Source organism: Micromys minutus (genome assembly GCF_963924665.1).
Source record: "Micromys minutus genome assembly, chromosome: 15".
Taxonomy (NCBI): domain Eukaryota; kingdom Metazoa; phylum Chordata; class Mammalia; order Rodentia; family Muridae; genus Micromys; species Micromys minutus.
The window spans coordinates 5,811,651-5,835,186 of record NC_137984.1 but is presented as its reverse complement, the minus strand read 5'-3'; the positions used below and the strand labels follow the sequence as shown (position 1 = coordinate 5,835,186).

At 39.1% G+C, this 23,536-nt stretch overlaps 1 protein-coding gene across 2 annotated transcripts in view; it reads right to left on the bottom strand.

Annotated features, from left to right (window-relative positions):
- The window catches only part of ECHDC1 (ethylmalonyl-CoA decarboxylase 1), a 31,896-nt gene that overhangs the window by 6,603 nt on the left and 1,757 nt on the right, over positions 1 to 23,536 (bottom strand). For both annotated transcript variants that reach the window (XM_080929351.1, XM_080929352.1), the window contains exons 2-5: positions 20,911 to 21,126; positions 15,396 to 15,538; positions 8,522 to 8,574; positions 6,357 to 6,437 (exon numbers count right to left, since the gene is read on the bottom strand). In XM_080929351.1, the coding sequence (XP_080785477.1) occupies positions 6,357 to 6,437; positions 8,522 to 8,574; positions 15,396 to 15,538; positions 20,911 to 21,124 (491 nt within the window). In that variant the 5' untranslated portion in view covers positions 21,125 to 21,126. The remainder of the gene's footprint in view (positions 1 to 6,356; positions 6,438 to 8,521; positions 8,575 to 15,395; positions 15,539 to 20,910; positions 21,127 to 23,536) is intronic.

The following is a 23,536-nucleotide window of genomic DNA, read 5'->3' as shown; positions in this document are numbered from 1 at the left end:
TGGTATTGGCGGCGCAAAAAAGATAGCTTAGTGATTAAGAGCATTTTCTGCTTTTGGACCGAACTCAGGATCAGGTCCCAGCATTGACTAACAGTGACTCACAATGGCCAATAACTCCAGTGTCAGGGGATCTAACACCTTATTCTGCCCTCTTAAGAGCACACTGTGGTATGTATATATGCATAAAGATAAAATACTCAGGAATATAAAAATATTTTAAGACGATGGAATATTAAAAAATCATATCAATAGCAACAATGAGTATGAAACAGTACATATCCACCAATGAAAGGACAGGTTGCAATACTGAATAAAGAAATTGTACCCCTAGCCTGGCCTGGTACGCAGTTCACTAATCCTAGTTTCCTGAAAACCCAAGGAAGAAGTAGGATCAACAACTTTTTTTTTTCTTCTCATTTTCTTATTAGATACTCTGCACTTACATTTCAGATGTTATCCCTTTCCCCTGCCCCACTCCCATCCCCCCTCCCCCTCCATTTGTCTTCACCGAGGTGCACTCCCTCCTAATCCCCCTCTCCACCCCATTGCCTTTGGCATTCTCCTAAATTGGAAAAATATACCCTCCCTGGACCAAAGGCCTCTTCTCACAATGATGCCAGACACTGCTATCTTCAGCTACATATGCAACTGGATAAATAGGTCTCCCAATGTCTGATCAAAGGTTGGTGTTTTAGTCCATGGGAGTTTTGGAGGGTTTGGTTGGTTGATAATGTTGTTCTTCCCATAAGGTCGCAACCCCTTTCAGTTTCTTCAGTCTTTACTTTAGTGCCTTAATTGGGGTCCACGTGTTCAGTACAATGGTTAGCTGCATGCTCAGCTGTATCTATATGAATCTGATAGAGTCCCTGAGGACTCTGGTTCCTGCCAGTAAGTACTCCTTGGAATAAGCTATGGTGCTTGGATTTGGTGGCTGGATATGTGGTAGATTCCTGAGTGAGGCAGCCTCTGAATGATCTTTTCTTTGATCCCTCTTTGTCTATTTGAACTTACATTTTCTCCCATGAAGTGCTTTGTTCTCCCTTCTAAGGACTGAGGCATCCCCATTTTGGCCTGCCTTCTTTTTGAGCTTCATAAGGTCTGTGAATTGTTTGTTAGGTATTCAGAGCTTTCTGGGGCTAGTATGCACTTATCAGTGAGTGCATACCATGTATGTTCTTTTGCGACTGGGTTACCTCACGCAGGATGATATTCTCTAGTTCCATCCATTTGCCTAAGAATTTCATGAAGTCATTGTTTCTAATAGCTGAGTAGTGCTCCATTATGTAAATATATCACACTTTCTGTATCCATTCCTCTGTTCAAGGGCACCTGGGTTCTTTCCTGCTTCTGGCTATTATAAATAAGGCTGCTACGAACATGGGGAGGCATGTGCCTTTTTATATGTTAGAGCATCTTTGGAGTATATGCCCAGGAGTGGAATAGCCGGGTCTTCAAGTAGTACTATGTCCAGTTTTCTGAGGAACCACCAGACTGATTTCCAGAGTGGTTGTACCAACATACAACCCCACCAACAGTGGAGGGGTCTTCCTTTCTCCATATCCTTGTCAGCATCTGGGTTTTTGATCTTAGCCATTCTGACTGGTGATAGCTGGAATCTCAGGGTTGTAGTGATTTGCATTTCCCTGATGACTAGGGATGTTGAGCATTTCTTTAGGTGTTTCTCAGCCATTTGATATTCCTCAGCTGAGAATTCACTGTTTATGTCTGTACCCCATATTTTAACAGGATTATTTGATTCTCTAGAGTCTAACTTCTTGAATTCTTTGTATATTTTGAATGCTAGCACTCTATTAGATATAGGATTGATAAGGATCCTTTCCCAATCTATTGGCTGCTGTTTTGTCTTCTTGGCAGTGTCCTTTAGCCTTACAGAAGCTTAGAAATTTCATGAGGTCCCATTTATTGATTCTTGATTTTGTAAATTTGGATACTCTCTCTGTGCCCTCTAGTTAGTCCGGCTAAGGGTTTATTGATCTTGTTGATTTTCTCAAAGAACCAGCTCTTGGTTTTGTTGATTCTTTGTATAGTTCTTTTTCTTTCCATTTGGTTGATTTCTGTTCTGAGTTTGGTTAGTTCCTGCCGTCTCCTGCTCCTGGGTGTATCTGCTGCTTTTTGTTCTAGAGCTTTCAACTGTGCTGTCAAGCTGCTAGTGTGTGCTCTCTCCAGTTTCTTTTTGGAGGTACTCAGAGCCATGAGTTTTCCTCTTAGCCTTGCTTTCATTGCATCCCATAGGTTTGAGTATGTTGTGCTTTCATTTTTGTTAAAATTTTTTAAATCAATAATTTCTTTCTTTATTTCTTCCTTGACCCTGTTATCACGGAGTAGAACATTGTTCAGCTTCCATGTGTATGTGGGTTTTTTGTTCTTTCTGTTGTTGTTAAAGACAAGCCTTAGTCCATGGTGATCTCATAGGATGCATGGGAGTATTTTGATCTTCTTATATCTGTTGGCCCTGTTTTGTGACTGAGTATATGGTCAATTTTGGAGGAGGTGCCATGAGATGCTGAGACGAAAGTATATTCTTTTGTTTTAGGATGAAATGTTCTGTAGATGTCTGTTAATTCCAGTTAGTTCATAAGCTCTGCTAGTTTTGCTGTGTCTCTGTTCAGTTTCTGCCTCCGTAATCTGTCCATTGATGAAAGTGGGGTGTTTAAGTCTCCCCCTATTATTGTGTGTAGTGTAATATATGCTTTGAACGTTAGTAGGATTTCTTTGATGAATGTGGGTGCCCTTGTATTTGGAGCATAGATGTTCAAGATTGAGAGTTCATCTTGATAAATTTTTTCCAGTGATGATTAAAAACTGTCCTTCCTTATATTTTTTGATTACTTTTGTTTGAAAATCTATTTTATTTGATATTAGAATAGCTACCCCAGCTTGTTTCCTGGGACCATTTGCTTGGAAGGTTTTTTCCCTCAGCCTTTTACTCTGAAGTAGTGTCTTTTTGTCTCTGAGAGGAGTTTCCTGTATGCAGCAAAATACTGGATCCTGTTTACATATCCAGTCTGATAATCTGTGTCTTTTTATTGGGGAATTAAGTCCAGTGATGTTAAGAGATTATTAAGGAATAGTGACTGTTGTTTCCTGTTATTTTTGTTGTTAGAGGTGGACTTATGTTTGTGTGCTTTTCTTCTCTTGGTTTTTTGCATGATTATTTTCTTGCTTTTCCTAGGGTATAGTTTCCCTCCTTGTGTTGGATTTTTCCATCTATTATCCTTTGTAGGACTAGATTCATGGACAGATCTTGTGTAAATTTGGTTTTGTCCTGGAATGTCTCGGTTTCTCCATCTATGGTAATTGAGAGCTTTGATGGATATAGTAACCTGGGCTGGCATTTGTGTTCTCTTAGGGTGTTTATGTCTTATTGTCCAAGATTTTCTAGCTTTCATATTCTCTGTTGAGACGTCTGGTGTAATTCTGATTGGTCTGCCTTTATATGTTAATAGTTCTTTTTCCCTTGCTGCTTTTAGGATTCTTTCTGTGTTTCAAACACTTGGTGTTTTGACTATTACATGTCAGGATGAGTTTCTTTTCTGGTCCAATCTATTTGGATTTCTGTAGGCTTCTTGTATGTTCATGGTCATCTCATTCTTAAGGGTAGGAAAGTTTTCTTTTGTGAGTTTTTTGAAGATACTTACTGTGCCTTTTAGTTGGGAGTCTTTGCCCTCTTCTACACCTATTATTCTTACATTTGGTCTTTTCAATGTGTCCTGAACATCCTGGATGTTTCGGGTTAGGAGCTTTTTAGTTTTTGGATTTTCTGACTGTGTGTCAATGTTTTCTATGTTGTCTTCTGCCCCTGAGATCCTCTCTTCCATCTCTTATAGTCTGTTGATGATGCTTGCATCTATGACTCCTGATTTCTTTTTTAGGTTTTCTATCTCCAGGGTTGTCTTTTTGTGATTTCTTTATTGTTTTTATTTCCGTTTTCAATTCCTTCACCTGTTTGGTTGTGTTTCCTGTAGTTCTTTGAGTGACTTTTGTGTTTCCTCTTTAAGGGCTTCTATTTGTTTATGTCTGTTCTTCTGTAATTGTTTAAAGGAGTTATTCAAGCACTTCTCGAAGATCTCCGTTATCACCGTGAAGCATGATTTCAAGTCTAAATCTTGTTTTTTCTGGCATGTTTGGCAATCCACTACTTGCTGCGGTGTAAGAGCTGGGTTCTGATGTTGCCAGGTTGCCTTGGTTTCCATTGCTTAGTTTCTTTCTCTTTCCTCTTGCTATCTTGTTATCTGTAATTACAGGTGATCTAGTCTTGTTGTCTCTGACTGGAGCCTGTCTCTTCTGTGGGTCTGAGGCTCAGGAAGAAGATTGCTTCTTTGTGTTTGGCTCTTTAGGGCAGGCAGTGAATTCAGATGGCAGTGACTCCGTTCTGTCTCCATGAGCTCAGCTGGGAGACCCCTTGAGAGGCTGTTCTGGGAGCTCAGCTGTCTGGGGGCAGGCCCTGAGTCCTGATGGTGGTCACCCTGCCCTCTCTTTGTGCTAGAAAGAACCCGACATCTGCCCTCCAGCACCTCCAGGAGTTCCCTCCCGGGACAGCCAGTGAGGGTATGCATTGGTCTTAGGTCTTACTGTGGGCTCAGCTGTCTGTGGGCTGGTCCTGAGTCTTGGTCAACAACTTCTTAAAGTTCTCCCCCAGTGACTTGCTGAGAACCCATCTCACCATTAAAGTAACAAAATGTCAGGGAATGTAGCTTAGTGGTAGATGGATTGCCAACAAATCCATAAATTCAATACCCAGTCCTACCAAATAGGAAAGAAATATGATCCTAATTCACAATGATCTACTTGAATCTATGTTCAAGTTATATATCAAGTATACAAAAGGACAGAAAGGTTAAATACAAAAGTTTGAGGGTGGCTATACCTGTACCAAGCAAAATAGATTCTTGATCAATTCATATCAAAAAAAAAGACTCTATTAATATGTTAACAACAACACAAACCTTAATGACATCTACAGATTAGTTAAAAGTATTTATTGCTTTTCTTTGACTTTCTTGGTTTGTAATTGTACCCTGGTTGGTAACTAGCATTTGAATATTCAGTCTTGAGTAAAAGTTTTTAGACATTTGTAAATATTTTAAAATGAGAAACTAAACATACTTTAAAACTAAAAATTTCTGTTCTTTGAAAAAGCAAATGTGGAGAAATTCAAACCTGTAACTAAGTTATCTGGCAGGATGAGGTAGAAGGGATTCCACTTTAGATACACTTGCCTACACAGACAGATCTACTAGACCATCCAGTTATAAGTCCAGCAGTTAGACCTTCTGAAATCTCTGTCAACATATGGTAGAGGCACCTGCATACCCATGTTTATTGTAGCATTATTTACAGACACATAAGGGAAATAAAAATGTTCTATATTTTAACTATAGTAGTTACATGGGTATATACAGTCATCAAATTCATTTATAATGTACAAATAAAATACATGCATTTGGCTACATGTAATTTACATCTCAGTATAAGATTATTTAAAAAACAAACAAAAACCTTTGTGACTTTAATCAACATAACCTACTGGAATGTCCAGAATGCTATTTACCAGAGCAGAAGGGTCATGTCCTTAGACTTAGAAATTCGGTCAAAAGTTGACTGAAATTTGTCTCTTAGTGTACATGCCAACTGTAAAAGATGAAGTCTACACAATGTGTAGACAAGGAATTAAACATTTACACAATGATTTTAGGAGTTGGAAAGATGGCTCAGCAGTTAAGAGAATTTATTATTTTTGTCAGGAACAACAGTTTGATTCCCAGCACCCACATCACAGTTCAAAACCCTCTCAACTCCAGTTTCAGGGGATCTGGTACCCTCTTCTGCCTTCTATGAGTACACATGTAGACAAGAAAAATATTCATACAAAAAAAGAGATAAATCCTTTTAAAAGGTGATTTTCAAAAATGTATATTCTGTGTGGAGAATTATAGAATCTGAAATTGTGTTTTGTTTAAAATTATATCAAATCATTAGATGAGTTATTTAATATGTAAACTGTATTGCTATAAAGAACTTTAAAAAACATAAAGTACTTTAAAAAACATAAAATGAAGCCAAAATAATGGGTGAAAGTATGTCAAGTAATGAGTAGTCTTAAAGTATGACACATAACTATTTATTGATTTTTTTCTAGTAAAAACTATAAGGAAAAAATAAGGTGACTTTAAACCCACTTTAATATTGTGTTTACATTAAGGGTAAGCATTATGTTGAAGTGTGTGAAGATGTGTCTGTGTTTAAGAGTGTATGAAATATTGAAATTATGGTAAAACTAAATCCACGCGTGTGCTAATTATGTTTATGCCTACTTCAGTGTAATTCTGTCTTACCTGAAATCACATGCTGTAGTAAGTTCTGCTCCTCCACCCATTGCCCAGCCTTGAACCAGAGCAACACTTATTAGTGGTAGTCTGTATATGGAGGGAAAACAGATGTGAATGATTCTAACTTTAGTATGCATTTATATACATCATCAACATTTTGCAATAACAGGAACCATCAAGGGCACCAGCAGGTCACCGCCTGGTTTACAGTGAAGCAGACTGAACTGTGTTCTGAATAAGGAACCTAGGACAGAGCCTTTAGTCTATCCTAGTGACTATGTGACACTGCTCCACTGCATTGCTCTACAGTCAACAGAGAGCTACAAAATCAAGTGTTTAAGGTTTCCATCAAAAGACTACATGGCTGTAGGCTGTTTCTATAGTTATTTAAAATAAACCTTACTGTTTCTTTTATAAAGAACCATATATGTGTGTGTATGTATATATGTATATATATATATATATATAATAATATATAGATGATTTGCCTTAACTCCTGTTTGCGTCTACCACACTGCAATTTATGCTAGTCCCCCCCCCCAGATTAATCTTTTTTTAACAATTGTATGTATGAGTGTTTAGCCTGGGGTCTATATCATATACTCTCTATATATGTCTAGAGCCTTTCAGAGACCAGAGGAAGACGTCAGAAGGGGGGGGGGGGACATTGGTAAACACTGTCAATCCTAGCACTTGAGTGACAGAGACAAACGAATTAAGGGTACAAGATCAGCCTGGTCTACTGAGTTTCTGCACAGTCAGGGCTATAGAGTTGAGACCTTGGCTTGAAAAATAATAATAAAATAAAAGCAAAACATGTCACAACATTGTGAGAATACTATTAGGTATGTAAAGTGTTTTCAAAGTATGCTTTTTTTTTTTACAGATTCTAACCAAAATGGAAAGCTATTGGTCTAACCTAAATATTTTCTTAATGTGCCCTACTCTCACATAGAAAGGATGACTTCGACAAGAATATTTTAGCCAGATGTGGTGTTACCTGTAATCCTAGCACTTTATAAGATAAAAGTAAGGAAATCAGGAGTTTGAGGCCAGCTTCGACTTGTAAGTTTGTGAACAAATTGGGCTACATATTATTACTCTGTGGATAGATGAATAGACAGACAGATAACTAAAAGAATGAGAAGACTATCTTGAAGAAAGAGCAGACAGCGTAGTGGCTTAGAGTACTTTTTCTCTTGCAGAGGACCCACGTTCAATCTCCAGCACCCACATGCTACCTAATAATTATCCGTAACTCCATTTCAGGGGATCAGATGCCTTCCTCTGGTCACTGAAGGCAAAACATTCATATATGTCAAATAATCTTTAAAGAGCTTTAAACCAGAAAAAAAAGTAGATTCTAGTGTGCTGGGAGTCAACAGGAGGTAAGGCAATGATATTTAAAGTTACAACTATTTTTTTCTAGACTCTCAAATGAGTACTAAGAATACAGAAATGTTGAATAAGCATGCTTAAATATGAATTTTCTTAGTTTTCATAATTTTAAATTGCTTATATTATGAATATAAAAAAAATCAGAAAGAGGGCTGGAGAGATGGCTCAGCAGTTAAGAGCACTGGCTGCTCTTCCACAAGTCCTGAGTTCAATTTTCAGCAACTACATGGTGGCTGACGACCATCTGTAATGGGATCTGATGCCCTCTTCTGGTGTGTCTGAAGACAGCTACAGTGCACTCACATTTATAAAATAAATCTTAAAGACAAAATCAGAAAGATTCACAACATACTGCACTTGTAACCTCACATGCACAGATTTTTTTCCTTTCTTGCCTTTATCTAGAAAACCCATTTTTAGAAAGCTTTTCAGAGTATTTGCCTTCTTCTCTGTCTGTGGACAGTCTGCTTCCCTCCACGTCTCTCCATCCTGGGAGTCTGCATGTCACGTCCCCTGCTGTTCCCAGTGGTGGCCAGTTATATGGGTGCTGTTTCCTAAACTGTTTTCCTCTTCCGCCTCGCTATTTACAAAACTATTCATAGCTCACGACTATTTCACCCCAATGACTGTTCTCCACAGCACAGTAATAGTTCACCATCACAACAGCCACACTACAAAGCTCAGCTAACTTTTTAAAATGTACAAATAAAGCAAGAATGAATTGCAAATTCCAGTCTGTTAAAAATTCTATTTTTAAAAGAAAGATACATTACCTCATAAATCTTGTTAAGGTGTTTTGCATGAACATAGACAGGGCCACTCCATTCTTTAAATAAAAATAAACAAAAGCATGATTATATTTTATAACAGGTACTTTTAAAATTCAGATTTTTAAAAGGAACAAGACCAAACTTTTTGAAAATTAAAGTTTTCACTTTCAATTCTCTGAGGCTGAAGTATAAATGGTGCTGTGAGTTCACCCAGATCTTGAGCGCAGGATGGCCCAAGGTGAGTCAGACTGCAACCCAAATTATTTACTTTTCTTGCTGATGTGGCAAAAGTTCTGCAGACTTAAGTTGAAGGAAGGGGATTCGGTGGAATGGTGTGAGGCTAGGAGAACTTGTGGTAAGGATGGCAGCTGGGAATATGGCGTCCTTAGTCAGGAGGCAGAGGTGAGCAGGTTTGTTCAGCCTGCTTGCTTTTCACTCAGACCCAGGCCCACAGTCTGTGCAAAGTGTAGTCCACACTTCCAGCGCTCTTCCTGTCAACTTAACCGACATAATTCTTCCTAAGAATATCCAGAGCTTTATTTCTAAGGTGACTCTAAACATCAGGTTGACAACCAAGCAGGACATTTACAGCGTCCTAGAAGACAGAACAGTTCCCTGCACAGTGTCTCCCACCGGCCACTGCTAGGAAGGTATATGAAAATGAAGGAGTTAGAATGAGCTTTGGGATTTTGCATTCTAAGGCTCTAGTTCCTAGGTTTTTCATAAAAGCCCTACCTTCTTCAACACAGCATAATCTGGCTTTCAACCTTGTCCCCAAACTCTTTAGTATTCCACTTGTCAATATAAGTGAGTTTTCCTTCTCCTTATCATCTTCTCTCAAACTTAACACAGTTCTTTCTTTTTTCTTACCACTTTAACTTTAAAAAAGAGGGATACATATACAGATTTTTAAAGGCATTTTGGCATAACATTATAAGAATATTTTTGTCAGTACTTAATTCTTTTAGAGGTTTGATAGCATGCGCTGAAATCCCACTAGTTACCATAAGCATAAAGTACATGTAGGACAGAACGTAACATGGAAGCAGATTTCTTGTTGGGTATAGATTAAGCATAATGATCTGTGAATAGCAAAAATTGCCACAAGGCTATTATCTTAGCTCTTGGACTATGAATGAGTTGAGGTACAGGTGTACCACACTCTGAGAGGGTGCTATACATTTTTTCCTAAGAAGGACTGAGGCTTTCTTTTTTCTTTTTTTTTCTTGAGCTTTATATAGTCTGTGAGTTGTTTCTGGGGTGTTCCGAGCTTTCTGGGGTTAGTATCCAATTATCAGTGCTGCATATTATGTCTGTTCTTTTGTGACTGGGTTATCTCACTCAGGATGATATTCTCTAGATGCATCCATTTTCTTAAGAATTTCATAAAGACATTGTTTCTGGTGGCTGAGTAGTAATCCATTGTGTAAATATACCACAATTTTTGTATCCATTCATCTACTGAAGGACATCTGGGTTCTTTCCAGCTTCTGGCTATTATAAATAGAGCTGCAATGAACATTGTGGTGCATGCATCTTTGTTGTATGTTGGAGCATCTCTGGGGTATAGGCCCAGAAGTGGAATAACTGGGTCTTCAGGTAGTACTATGTCCAATTTTCGCAGGAACTGCGAGACTGATTTCCAGAGTGGTTGTACCAGTTTACAATCCCACCAACAGTGGAGGAGTGTTCCTCTTTCTCCACATCCTTCCCAGCATCTGCTGTCACCTGAGTTTTTGATCTTAGCCATTCTGACTGTTAACACCAGTTTCTTGACTCTGGTCCTCCCCTGCTAAAAATAGGTTTTACTCCTGACTGTTTGCCTTCTGTGAAACTGCTTCTTTGTAGTCTTCTCCCTTTGTTACTCTCATCAGCCAATCTCCTAAATGCATGCACTCCCCCCAAACCCAGGCCATAGCTCTTCCTCTCTTACTCATTCCTTCTCTTCTTTGGAAGCTTCAGCCACTCCAACTGCTGACTTTTAAGGAAGCAGTAGACCCTACTAGGTATTTCCACTTTCAGCATGTAGTTTCTCAGGCTCTCAATGCCAAACTTACCTGGGTTCTAGTTCTACCACTTAGTATTAGCATGCATGTGAGCAAGTCATGCCGATGAGCCCACGTCCTCATCCACAGCAATGAGGAAGGGATGCACAAATTGTAGCTGACTTACAGTACAGTGGGAAAGACAAAGACCCGAACATTCTGTACGATTAACACTAGCTGCTTAGTTACTAGAAAAGTTAGGCATAGTCAGCAGGTTCAGGATTGCAATACTATTTCCAACTCCTCTAGCTTACAAAACCCTCCTCGTCAGGACCTAACTGTGCCTTCTCAGCTCCTCCTTAGAATTAGCGCCAATATTTACTTTCTTTCTTTTCACTTCTGTTCCAACTAAACTAATTTGGACCTGTTCATGGGTTTATAAGTTTAAAAAAAGCTTTCCTTCCTAATCAATTTTTCTGTATTTAATTTCTTCTTAGACATAATTTCCATCCTGCAGCCTGGTAACCCTTCCTGTAGGATAATGATTTCCTGTCACCGGCAGAATAAACTCTAAGATCTTGAAAACTCCAAATTGCACATTATCTGAAAGTATCTTACCAACATCATTATTAACTTCCATACCCTTCAACCAAGAATCTGAACTTCAAATATCTGGCAACCCTCTAAATACCATAAGCATAACATTATATAGCATATATAGCAACATATAACACACGGACAAGCATGCATACACACATGTACCATACCAGCCCCCCCCCCACACATGCATGCACGAACGCACACAAAGTAATAACTGACAAGAGTAGCAATGAAGAAACAACTAAACAGAGATGCGGGCGACCTTACATACGAAAAGAGGCAGCGGGAAATGCTAGGCCTGTGCAATAAGTTACTTGAGGCTGACAGTATACTACCAACACTAATAAAAATTGCACAATGTATTGAGTGTTTTGACTATAAATGTATTGTAAAAGAGGAGACTAATACTAGAAGAAAAGACCTAAGGATAAGATTTCATTTGGTCAGGCATGGTAGCACACACCTTAATCCCCGGTACTTGGGAAGCAGAGACAGGACAATCTCTATGAGGTCCAGACAAGCCTGGGCTACAAGGAAAAGAGGAAGAAGCAGAACAGGAGGAGGAAGAGGAGGAAGAGAAACTATTATTTCCTCACGCAAAGCTACAGGGTCAGATACTTATCTATCTATTCCCTGATCTGAAGGAAGAAAAGGTCGGGAGTCTAGAGATGTGGCCCACCAGTTAAGAGCACTGGCTATTCCTCCAGGAACCAGGGTTCAATTTTTAGCACCCACAATCTAGCTCATAGTATGAGAACTTACACTCCAGGGGATCGAATGCCCTGTTCTGTCCTCCCTGAGCATGAGAGTGACACACAGGCTAAACCAGCAAACACATTTCAGAACGTTAGAGAAAAAAGAAAAGATGTCAACAACAACCACTGCCAGGCACGGGGAGAACAGTGCTGTGGAGCAGCCAGAGAAAAGAACGACAGCACTGTAGTGCTCGGGGACAGGCACTGGGAAGCACTGGACAAGGAGTGAAAAACTACAACAGATGTGGTTTTTCATTTGTCTGTATCCTGGGAGTCAGGTTCACTTTTCTAGGTCATGCCACCAACAACCAAGATAAAACCTGTACAATCCTTGTGTGTGCACAGGAACCAGAAGCGTCAGCCTCTGCACTTACATGCCTCTTGAGTATAAAAACTCCCACCTTGCGAAGTATCTTATTCAATAACCAGAAGTACCTAATTTATGGAGTAGTGAATTCCTTCCAAATATACCGAGTATAAACAACTTATCTATACACTATTACGGCTAAAATAAAATTGCACCAGAGTAACACCAAACCGAAAATGTTTATAAATCTCAGAAATTTGGGGGCTGACAGACATTTAAGCAACAACGACCTAAGCAGTAATTTGGCAGGAGTAGCAGAGGTCAGAGCGAAAGGACATCCTCTTCACACTAGGTTAAAACTGAAGCTTTCTAAGCATTAAGTCTTTCCTTGACACATTACACTCAACTGCTGCAAAGTAAGCAATTTTATGTCTTCCTATACACTTAAGTTTACAACTGTGGACTTTGATTCCTTCAGCTTTCTACAGAGATTTCTCAAGGTCTCTAGAGCAACTACTGCATAAAGCCACAATCTTACAAATGAATCGTGTACATTTTCCTTTATGGTTTGCTTTACTCCTTGCCATAACTCTTCAGGGCTAACCCTTGTGTTGCATTAGCCCACATCCTGGCTTCCATAGCTTCGATTAAGAAATGACTGTATTTTTGGTTGTGAGTCTTTAATGGCTGAACCATCTCTCCAGCTAGGGCTACAGAGAAGAAACCCTGTCTCAAAAGACAGACAGACAGTATAAAAACTATTTTAAGATCTCTCCCTCTGGCGTGGACTAGTGAGGACAGCTACCACTCTTGCATTTCTCCATAAATCTGAGTGTCCCCGTGTCATTGAGTGGAAACAGTACAGACGTGTTTAAAAGACTGCCTATACTGTGTAAGAAATGACCTCGCTGACCCCGTAGAACTCACTGTGGATAGACATGTCTGTCAGATTCCAGTACTGCAGTCTTACATCCACTGTTTGAAGACTTTATTGTGCACTCATGTACAGATGGAGTTTTAAAATGTTTCTGATGCATCAGTGTCTGATCAGCCATTGTCTTGATATTTTATTAAATTGCATATTTCTAATAATATTTTTTAAAGCTGAGAGGACTGGTTGGATGTTTATTTATTCTCCTGAAGGTATTTTTAAGATAAATGCTTCACCATAGGCTGTAAACTTGGCACATATATACTTTCTGTTGCATTTGAAATATCTTATGTACTGTAAAATGTTTTTATACAAAATACTAAATGTTAGAATTATATATTTACATTCATAATTAAAAATACCTAACAGTCAAAAGAAGAAGAAACAACTGTGTAACAGGGAAAACTGCAGTTTTTTCTCAGCATTACACAGAAAAGTCCAAATGAAACCAGCTTCTTAAGTGATCTGTGCCAGTACAAGGAAAGAGCCAAGGACAGAGCTTAGGAATAGGACATTACCAGTGACAACAATCACGGGAATATGAAGGCTGCACTAGATTTTCTGTTTCTGTGGACATCTGGAAATTTTCTTCAAAAATGTTAGTTGAAAAACTGCAGTGGCAAACACCAACACAGTGATCTTTAAAGGGCAAGGCACTTAATAATCTTTTAAAGCAGTTCATTTTCTTTAGAGGACAATGGTGATCTACTTACTCAATCATAATATATTTCAGTTACTTCAAGCATTCCCAGAAATCATATTCACCAAGCATACAGACACCACTGATACCTCTGTAACACACAGCATCAGTGTGCAGGAGATGAAGAGCCTCACTGGGAACCCAATTACAATGTGAGATCACAGGAAGGTCTCATGGTCTCAGCTGCAAGTGCTAAGATGATTTACACACTCAGCTGCAACTCATGTTAAGTCTGTGAGCTCCACAGCTCCAAGACTTTAAGTTCCATATTTACAAAGACTTATTACTACTTCTCGAGTGCAAAAGAGTACAGTCTATCTGAAAAAAATAAATGGTTCAGGCATTTAATATATACCATTTCTGTCAATTTTAAAATTATCATGTCACAAAATATTCTATACATTACAAATATTATTTTAATTCTGAATATTACCTAAAAAAGTTGGATGTAATGGCTCATGCCTATAATCCCAGCTCTCAGAACACTGAGACAGCAGAATTTCAGGGACTCTGAATCCAGTCAAAGATATCTAATGTTCATAAAGAGTTCCAGGACAGTCTGAGCTACAGGATAAGATTATACACGTGTGCATGCCCATGCACACATGCACACACAGAGTTTGAGGAACTTTCACAGAGGACAGACTTAAGGAATCAGGATGACCTGAATCACATTCCAAAGCAGAGAAGGACACAAGGACCCATACTAATAACATATGAAATTTCCTTTCTCTCTTCTCTTTTATACCATTCTGACACATATAAATAAATAGATATCTAATGTGCACAACTGGAGTTAGTAGATATAATCAACTCAACTATCAACACCCATTCAGGCTTAGGTATACCCAGCAATTCAAGTATTTTCTGTCCTCCATTTTATTACCAGTATGGGTGCGTGGGAACCCTGATGGATGCACTATAGACAGACACTATGCTACAGCACTAATTTGCCACACGTAATAGAAGCTCAATTTCTCATATCTACCCTTAGTGCCTGTGACGTCACCATTCTACTCTGTGCTTCAATGAGCTTCACTATTTCAGAGTCCACATACTAGATACAGAGCTGTTGCATTAGCAGTAAAACACCAATGTTGGTGTGTAAGTTGTTGACAAACCTTTACACTGAAGTAATACATTCAAGCAAAGGACAGGGGGTACAGGTATTGGGGACTCAGTACTACTCTTGTAACTTTTTCATAATTCCCAAATTTCTAGAATTTAAATTTTTCTTTAAAAATATTCAACCAAATTACAGAAGAGGTGCAGGGGCACTGCTGGGGGAAAGAGCAGCACTGAAAGCAAGAGACGCTCATGCTCCAAACACAGGCACATCCAAGGGTGCTCCGCTTGGACCGCAGAGATGAGTCATCTCATGGCACCAGCAAAAATGTCCTTTATAATACTCTGTAGAGAAGCCCCTAACATTTCCTCGTTTTCCTTATGAATCCCCCTTGTTTGTCCCCTTACAAATCTTCCTACTTTCTCACTAAACAAAATGAACCAAATCAAACAAAGACGACTGTCTGAAGAGCTATAACAATGCCAGCAGAGGTAAAGCTGAGAGCAGCCTTGAGCACACAGCCCCGTGCTTACCTCTGGAGTGGAGAGGGCCTTCACAGCATTCAGATCAGATCCTGAGCAGAAAGTACTTTTTGCTCCATGGACAATGAGGCCTTTCCCTTCTGTCCAATTTTCTAATTCAATAACCCTTTCCAAAAGTTGCAGCATCATGACACCTATCAGATGAGAGGAAAACATAAACCCATCTGGGATGTAATAAAGCAGATGCAGTGAAGTGCTAAGAGGACAGATCGAACAGACACAGTTACTAAATGCTTACTGTCTCCATACAATGGAACATACAAGGTACATAAAAAAGACCCTGCCTTAAAATTTAAATTCATTACTCTATGTATCTTAAGAAATCAGACAAATCTATGTATTTAGATAGAAAAATAAGAATGTGTCATACATGTCCTAGGAATAGAAATATTGGAATATATTATATTGGATACAGTGACATGTTGTCTCAGTGAACAAGCTCAAGGAGCTCTATGAGCATACATGACTGAGATTTTATCATACACCACATACGAAATGTCTAAAACAAACCTCCAACTAGTCTTTCTCAGCAGGACTAGTGAGTGCTCACTTACATCTGGAAAGGGCTAATAAACACATAGTAAATTAAGGCCATGGCTGAAAAACTAACACACCTGAGGCACAGTACAAAATTGCTGGTAGCAGCAAAAACGTCAATGGATTGCACACTAAGTAATTTTCATATGGAAACAGCAGAAAGTATCATTTCAATTCTAATAAATTACCTACATCTATGCATATCTTGGCTCATAATATATTCTGCCACAGTAAATGTTAGGTCAATGTTATGAATTCACAAATAAAAAAATCATCCTTTCTAAGTACTACCTACTTAAAATGGAAACGTGTCAAGAATGTCCTTCGTGCTTGAAAAGTTTTCTTGCATGAAAATTATTTACAGTTTGGGAGTCAATAACAATCCATACATTTAGGGTAAGAATAAATCTATGTAGACAAATCTGTATCTTCAATCACAAATGATATTTAAGTGCCTAAACAATAATGATGGCCATGAATATAAAAACTATACCACTAGTCCATTGAAAACCCATTCTTTTGACTTAAGAGCTGGAGGAGACCTTATGTACTCAGGGCCTTAGAGCATCTGCTTTGATGATGTCTGTACTGGCTGGTTTTGTGTCAACTTGACACAAGCTGGAGTTATCAGAGAGAAAGGAGCCTCAGCTGAGGAAACGCCTCCATGAGATCCAGCTGTAAGGCATTTTCTCAACTAGTGATCAAGGGGGGAGGGTCCAGCCCATTGTGGGTGGAGCCATCCCTGGCCCAGCCCATTGTGGGTGGAGCCATCCCTGACCCCGCCCATTGTGGTTGGTGCCATCCCTGGGCTGGGAGACCTGGGTTCTATAAGAAATCAGACTGAGCAAGCCAGGGGAAGCAAGCAAATAAGTAACATCTCTCCATGGCCTCTGCATCAGCTCCTGCTTCCTGACCTGCTTGAGTTCCAGTCCTGACTTCCTCTGGTGATGAACAGCAATGTGGAAGTGTAAGCTGAATAAACCCTTTCCTCCCCAACTTGCTTCTTGGTCATGATGTTTGTGCAGGAGTAGAAACCCTGACTAAGACACCATCTAAGCAAAGGAACTGGGGATTCATCTTCACACACATGTTAACAAAACATCATTACTTAAAGCACCTCTACTTTTCCTTGTTTTGAACATCATGCATTGAATTATTATTCCCCCAACAAAAAGGAATATATGAAGTGACTATCATTAGTTACCTGCAAATTGTGAACATTTGAGATGTGGGTGTTAACCTGAGATAGGTTCTACATGTAGTAGCATATTTCAAAGACATACTATTAAAAGAGAAAGGAAAGTATCTCACATGAAATTTCTTATGTTCATTACTCCGGTGAAAATATTTTAAATAAAGGAAGTAAAATGAACTATTATTACCTAATTGGTTCTGTCTAAATGATGGCTGTTAGAATATTCAACATTACCCATAAATCTCACTGTGCGTGGCTTTCCATTTGTTGATCAGCATTGCTATAAACCAGGTCTGCATTCCATAAGCAGAAGGAAAGTGCTGGAAACTCAGTCTCCAATTGATTGAATTATGTGTAAATACATCAAATGTCTTCAAATACTCCTGAGCCTAACAATTCAAATGCTAAAAGTAAAACTGCAAACTGGTGCAACCACTGTGAAAATCAGTATGGAAAATCCTCACAAACTAAGGATAAATGGACCGACTCAGCTACAGCATTTTGCTTGCCAGAACCTGCTCACATCCCTAGTCATCCGCCTCCCTGATCTAGCTGTCACAGATCCCAGTAAACCAACCTACAGAGGCTTGTAATTTATCAGTCAGATTTACATCAGTAAATTCTCAACAACGAAAGGCCCACACAATGAACTCATGGACAACTGACATTGATATAAACTGCTCACTTAGCCGGGACAAACTGTCCTGTATTACTCCATGTCTTCTGTAATATTTATAGCTACCTGTGGCTATTTAAAGCCACATGGATTGGGTTGATCCTTCTTTTTTCCATCTTCTCTTTTTCTGTCCCCTTCCTCCCTCACCCTCCATCTCTAAGCACCCCCCCCCAGCCCGCCTCCTTTTTTCACTGCCCAAGCACAGACTCCAGTCTTATATTACACCTGCCCTCACCTACACGGCATCAGCAATCTACACACTGCCACTCAGCTAACAATAGATAGGAAATAAGAAAAGCAAAACAAAGCCAAACAACCTAAATGTCCTTCAATATATGATGGGTAATGAAAATGTGGTCATATACACAATACAATACTATTGAGCTATAAATATAAATAAAATCACAAAATATGCAAGTAACTGGGTAGGCTTAGAAATAATTATGCCTTCCCAGACTGAGAAAGACAGATGTCACATGTCCTCTCTCATTTGCAGTTTCTAGATCTAAATCTTCAAATGAGCGTATACACCATGGAGAAACCACAGATATCAGAAAGTATAAAGGGATGGGTGGAGGACTTGAGAGGATAACAAGACACAGGTGATAGATACAAAGTGGAGACAGAAGAGGGAACAGGGAGGGTAGAGGGAGCTCACTACCAAAGGAAGGAGGAGGAGGTACGGAGACCAAGGGTGTTTGATAAAACCTCAAGTTATTATTTTTGTATTATTTTTATGTATCTGAAAATATACATACTACATATTAGTACACACACACACACACAAAGTAAACTATGCTGCTTTCCATAAGAATCAGAGACTAACAATGCCCAAGCCAGTCTGGAGAAATCTTTAAATGGCTAGTCAACGTCATCCAAGTCTCTCCTCAAACAACATAGACCATTGGTGTTGCTCTTGCTTGTCTTTCAAAGGTTGAAGGTAAATCTCTAAAGCTGAAAACACTGGACACAGGACTTGGACTATTTGAGGTGGGCATTAGCCTAACATACATGGTGCCAGAAAACACTATGAAGCTGCCGACAACGGCTCTACTCAAAGCTGACACCTGTGAACCAAGCGACAGGCAAGGCAACCTTAAATGTGCAGTGGTGCTGACTGCTGGTGCTCACATATTGGTATTTGCCAGGAAATATCTGTTATTAGATTTCTTGGCTCATGCCCGGACAAACCACACCAAACCAACACGGTTCCACGTGGAGAGGTTTAATAGAACAGGGCAAGAGTCTGGGTCAAGAGACTAGAAGGGGGGAGGGGTTTTAGTCTTTTATGGGAGTAGTGACGTCATTTGCTCCCAGGTGGAGGTGGGCTTCTGAACCTATGTATCCTGGGAATGCTTTGGCTATTTCCATGGCAATGGATGTGCCAGGTACCTGTCACTTGTAGTGGCACTATCACTGGGGGTAGGAGCTGTCCTAATGCCAACACTATCTACTTAAACTGAAGGACCACGCAACATGGGAAATCATACCTAGTACTAGAAACTTAGCAAACTTCCTAGTGGTAGTGAAGTAAGTCATGGACCCTAGAAGAAAAATCTACTATCACTCCTTTGCTGGACTAGAATACCACAGACAAACGTGGCTACCATCTTTCATAAAATAAAACAAAAGGGAAATGTCTGCAATGGAGGCCATCACAGAAAACCACAAGTGAAGAATTCAACGCAGAGATCGACGGATTGAGTGCGCTCAGTCACAGTGGACACATCTGCATCACAGCTCACACAAAGTAAGAGGAGACACAGGGCTTTCCTAGAAATGGTTGTATAAACAAGACCTGAGCAATAGCACCATCGATAGATGTGTAAACGTGTAAACTCCTACAGGGCCCTGCCCCTAGACAAAGAACAGAGTCAACTAATTCCTCATGAGAGAGAATTAGCTTCTGGGGTGAGCCCAATACAAAGTGGTCAGTGCTGAAACCAGATAAATACAAACAACAAAAAGCACTCAGCAATTTGTACTGATACACCTGTGTGTATGTGTGTGAAAATAACAATTAATAATCAAAGAATTCTATCAGCTTAACAGTGAGGGGTGCTGAAGGCCACAGTCAATCAAAATGCAGAGTTGTATAGTGCAGTTCCAACTGATGAACCTACAACACCAACTCCTACTGCACCTAAAGTTTAGGGAACATTGCAGAAGAGGGGAGAGGGGAATGTAAAAGCCAGAGGAAAAGTGAGTTTACTTTATGGTATGTCTTCTAGAAATATCAGAAGCTACATCCATGAGGTTTCGCCAACATGGCTGCCTAAATTTGACCTGAAGAAGGATGACACCAACACTCATGACAATGTGGACAAGGGAAAGTTCATGAGGACTCAACCCTATACAAAGAACTCCAGGTAATTAAGGAATGTTGGAACTGGGAAAGTTCATGAGGACTCAACCCTATACAAAGAACTACAGGTAATTAAGGAATGTTGGAACTGGGGAAAAAAGTCTTCCTCACGGAAGAAAGAGCTCTTGGTTATCTAAAACCAAGTGGTCGGTTCTGAAAACATATGCAGACAACTGACATTATACAGGCTGAGCAGGTTACACTATGTATTCAGGGACACACACTGTGTGTGTGGGAGGAAGGCAGAGAGATACTAACCCCAGAAAGCCCTGAACACCCCAGAAACAACTCACAGACTATATGAAGTTCAAGAAAAACAAAGGCCAAAAGAGAAAAAAAAAAAAGAAAATGAAAAACCATTATGCTTAATCTTTACACACCAAGAAAACTTTGACTATTTCCAGGTTACATCTTGTTTTACCTGTACTTTATGCTCATTGTAACTAGAAAGACTTTAATGCACACTATCAAACCTTTAAAAAAAATCAAGTACTGACAAAAATGTATTCATATACTTTTATGCAAAAATGCTTAAAATCTGTACATTTATCTTTGTTTTTAAAATAAAGTTGTTCAATTAAAAAAAAAAAAAAAGAAATGGTGTCTGTGTGCATATACTCTACGAAGAATACCAAAGCTTTTAATTTTTCCACTGGGGCAAGAGCAGCAAAAGCATGGTAGAAATCTATGACTCAGTGTCTTTCTCCGTGTGGAGAAGGCAGGCCCCTCTTACCTGAGAAGGCGTTCATTTTACTGGGGTTGTTTAGCGTCAGAATGCCAATGCCATTCTGCGTCTTCTGAAGGTCAATGGATCCACCAGGAAACTGCTCCAGTATCTTCTTCACTTCCTCCTCGTAGAAGCCATGAGTCGTATTATAAAGTGATACTCCTGTTTGTAAGAGCTTTGTTCTTACAGACAGAGATGAAGCCAAGAGACTTTTTGCCATTTCTAGAAAAGAAAAACAGTATACAAGTTTTCCCAATACAAAGAGACCCATTTTTATTTTTATACTGTTGTATTGGATATAAAAACAACCCTTTCTCTTGAATTGTGAAAACCTGGATAATGAAGGTAAGCTCCAGTTTAAAACACAAAACAAAACAAAAAATGAAACAAAAACACAAGGTCTGGTTAAGTAGACTAGGCTAGTCTACAACTCATTTTTCTTCAAGGTACCAACTTTCAGGAGTGATGCAACCAGCTCTGAGTCATCTTTGCTCCTATAGGCGTCCAAATCAGTGCATCACGCTGAACTTCAGTAGAGTGATGCTTTGGTCTCTTATTGGTTCTTTGGACTGAACCCACATTTGTGTTGTTGTATCTCCCCTAGGAACAGTATCTCATAACACAGTGTTTGCATTTATTTATTGTTTGCATTTTTAATTGACTGTTACAAATCCTTCATTCTATTGCCCACAGTTTTCTTAAGGTCTGTGAGAAACAAATCTCATATTCCTGGCTCCGATTAAGGCCTTATTGATACCTGGATGCCCCTGCAATCCAATGCAGATATTCTGAAATTGACATTATTTTTAATGCCTCTCTACTAACAAAAGAATCTTGTCCAAAACTATCCTTGATTTGGCTTTTTCTTCTCTTACCATTCACCCTACATATACATACCCACACCTAATATGGACCCAAATAATAACAGTATATCAAGCATAACATGCTACATTACTTCTTCCTAAAATATTTTTTCTCCTTTTTCTGATCTGATACATCCAGAACAGAATTTCTAAGTTTCCACCCAGAAATGATTATTAATATTATCCAATGTTATTGTGCTACACAGATCAGTAATTTTCTTCTTACAAGGCTAATGGATGTTTTGGGTTAGGACTAATATATTCTTTCAGATTTAGAAGTAATTTACCAGTAAATACCAAAAAATTATTAGCAAACACAAGTGAGAAAACCCTGTGTGACTGGTGTCATCCTATGCATTTCTAGAAAAAGACTGAAATGTGGACTCTGTAGGAAGGAACAAAGTGTGCCTGCTTCTACTGGTGCTGATATTTTGACTTACTCAATTCTCTTCTCCTTCATTTCCTCTCTACTGTCCAGTCTTATTCCCCCACAACACCTGTCATGTTTTAGGAAAAGACATTTGGAGCTACTTTTACCCTCTCACCGTAAACAGACTAGGTGTGTCACAGTTCTGCTGGATCGGCTTCTAGTCTAGAAAAACATAAGTTCTCAAGATCAAGGATTCAAATTGAAGAGTTATATATGGCTGTGTGTGCTCTGCAAATTGTTTGGTTTGCTCATGAGTACCTTTAGTATATACATAACTCAACTAGGAAATTAATTTGAAGCACAAGTTCTGATCTTCCCCACACTGACTATAACGTCAAATGAAAATGCTAAGGAAACTTGATTATAATTTAGATGGCTATTTAAAGATTATTAATTGGTCTATAAAAAGAACAAGAAATCAAAGTATAAAATATAGAGTTAAGGCTTAGAAATCATGGGCATTTTAAATGTTACTGTAAGTTAGAAAAAATATATATGTACATATTCATACACACACACATATATTTGGTAAGGGGTCTGCCTAATTTATCTAGAAATACTGTCTAGCCCTCCAACATCTGGCAACTCTTGCATGATTAGTATAAATGGTATTGGATCATACCCCTTCACTGGACACTTAGACATTTATTTATGTAATGCATTACTTTGCCTCAATAGAAACAGATACTCTTCCAAGAAAGCCTATTATGACATGTGCCAATTCTTCTATTAGCTCCCTACTTTTCTCTTCTTCCTTTCTTTGTGTGTTTGTCTGTGTGACTTCTTTCCTGTACTTCTTTCAGATTTCTTGTCTGTACCAGCCTAATTCAAAGAACAGCTCAAACCTGCTAGACACACTGACCCAAATGTTGGAAATTGCATTGTAACAATGTGCTAACAGCTTGTTGTGCCTATTTTCATCCAAATTCTAAATACACAAACTAAAAATACACAGTGGTCTGGGCTAGAGAGTTGGTTCAATGTTTAAAATCATTTACCACTGCTCAGAGAACCTAAGTTTGGTTTCTGGCCGATAACTCCAGCTCCAGGAAACCCAGGCCTCTTCTGACCTCCCATTCCTGTGCATATAACCTGCCCACCACACCCCATAAACATAATTAAAAACAACTGTGGTGGCTACAGTGCTAAGACGGCAAGATGTTAGACATTGGTGAATTTGTGTAGTATCTGAAAATGTAAGTAGAGTTTAAGATTCCGGGACTGTCTTGAGTAGACACACATAAACAGCTTGTATTTGCTTTACTCCTGGGAACACAAGGCAATGAAAATATCTGAGTTATAAAGTTATAAAACTTTCTCCAGGGGGGAAAAGAAAACC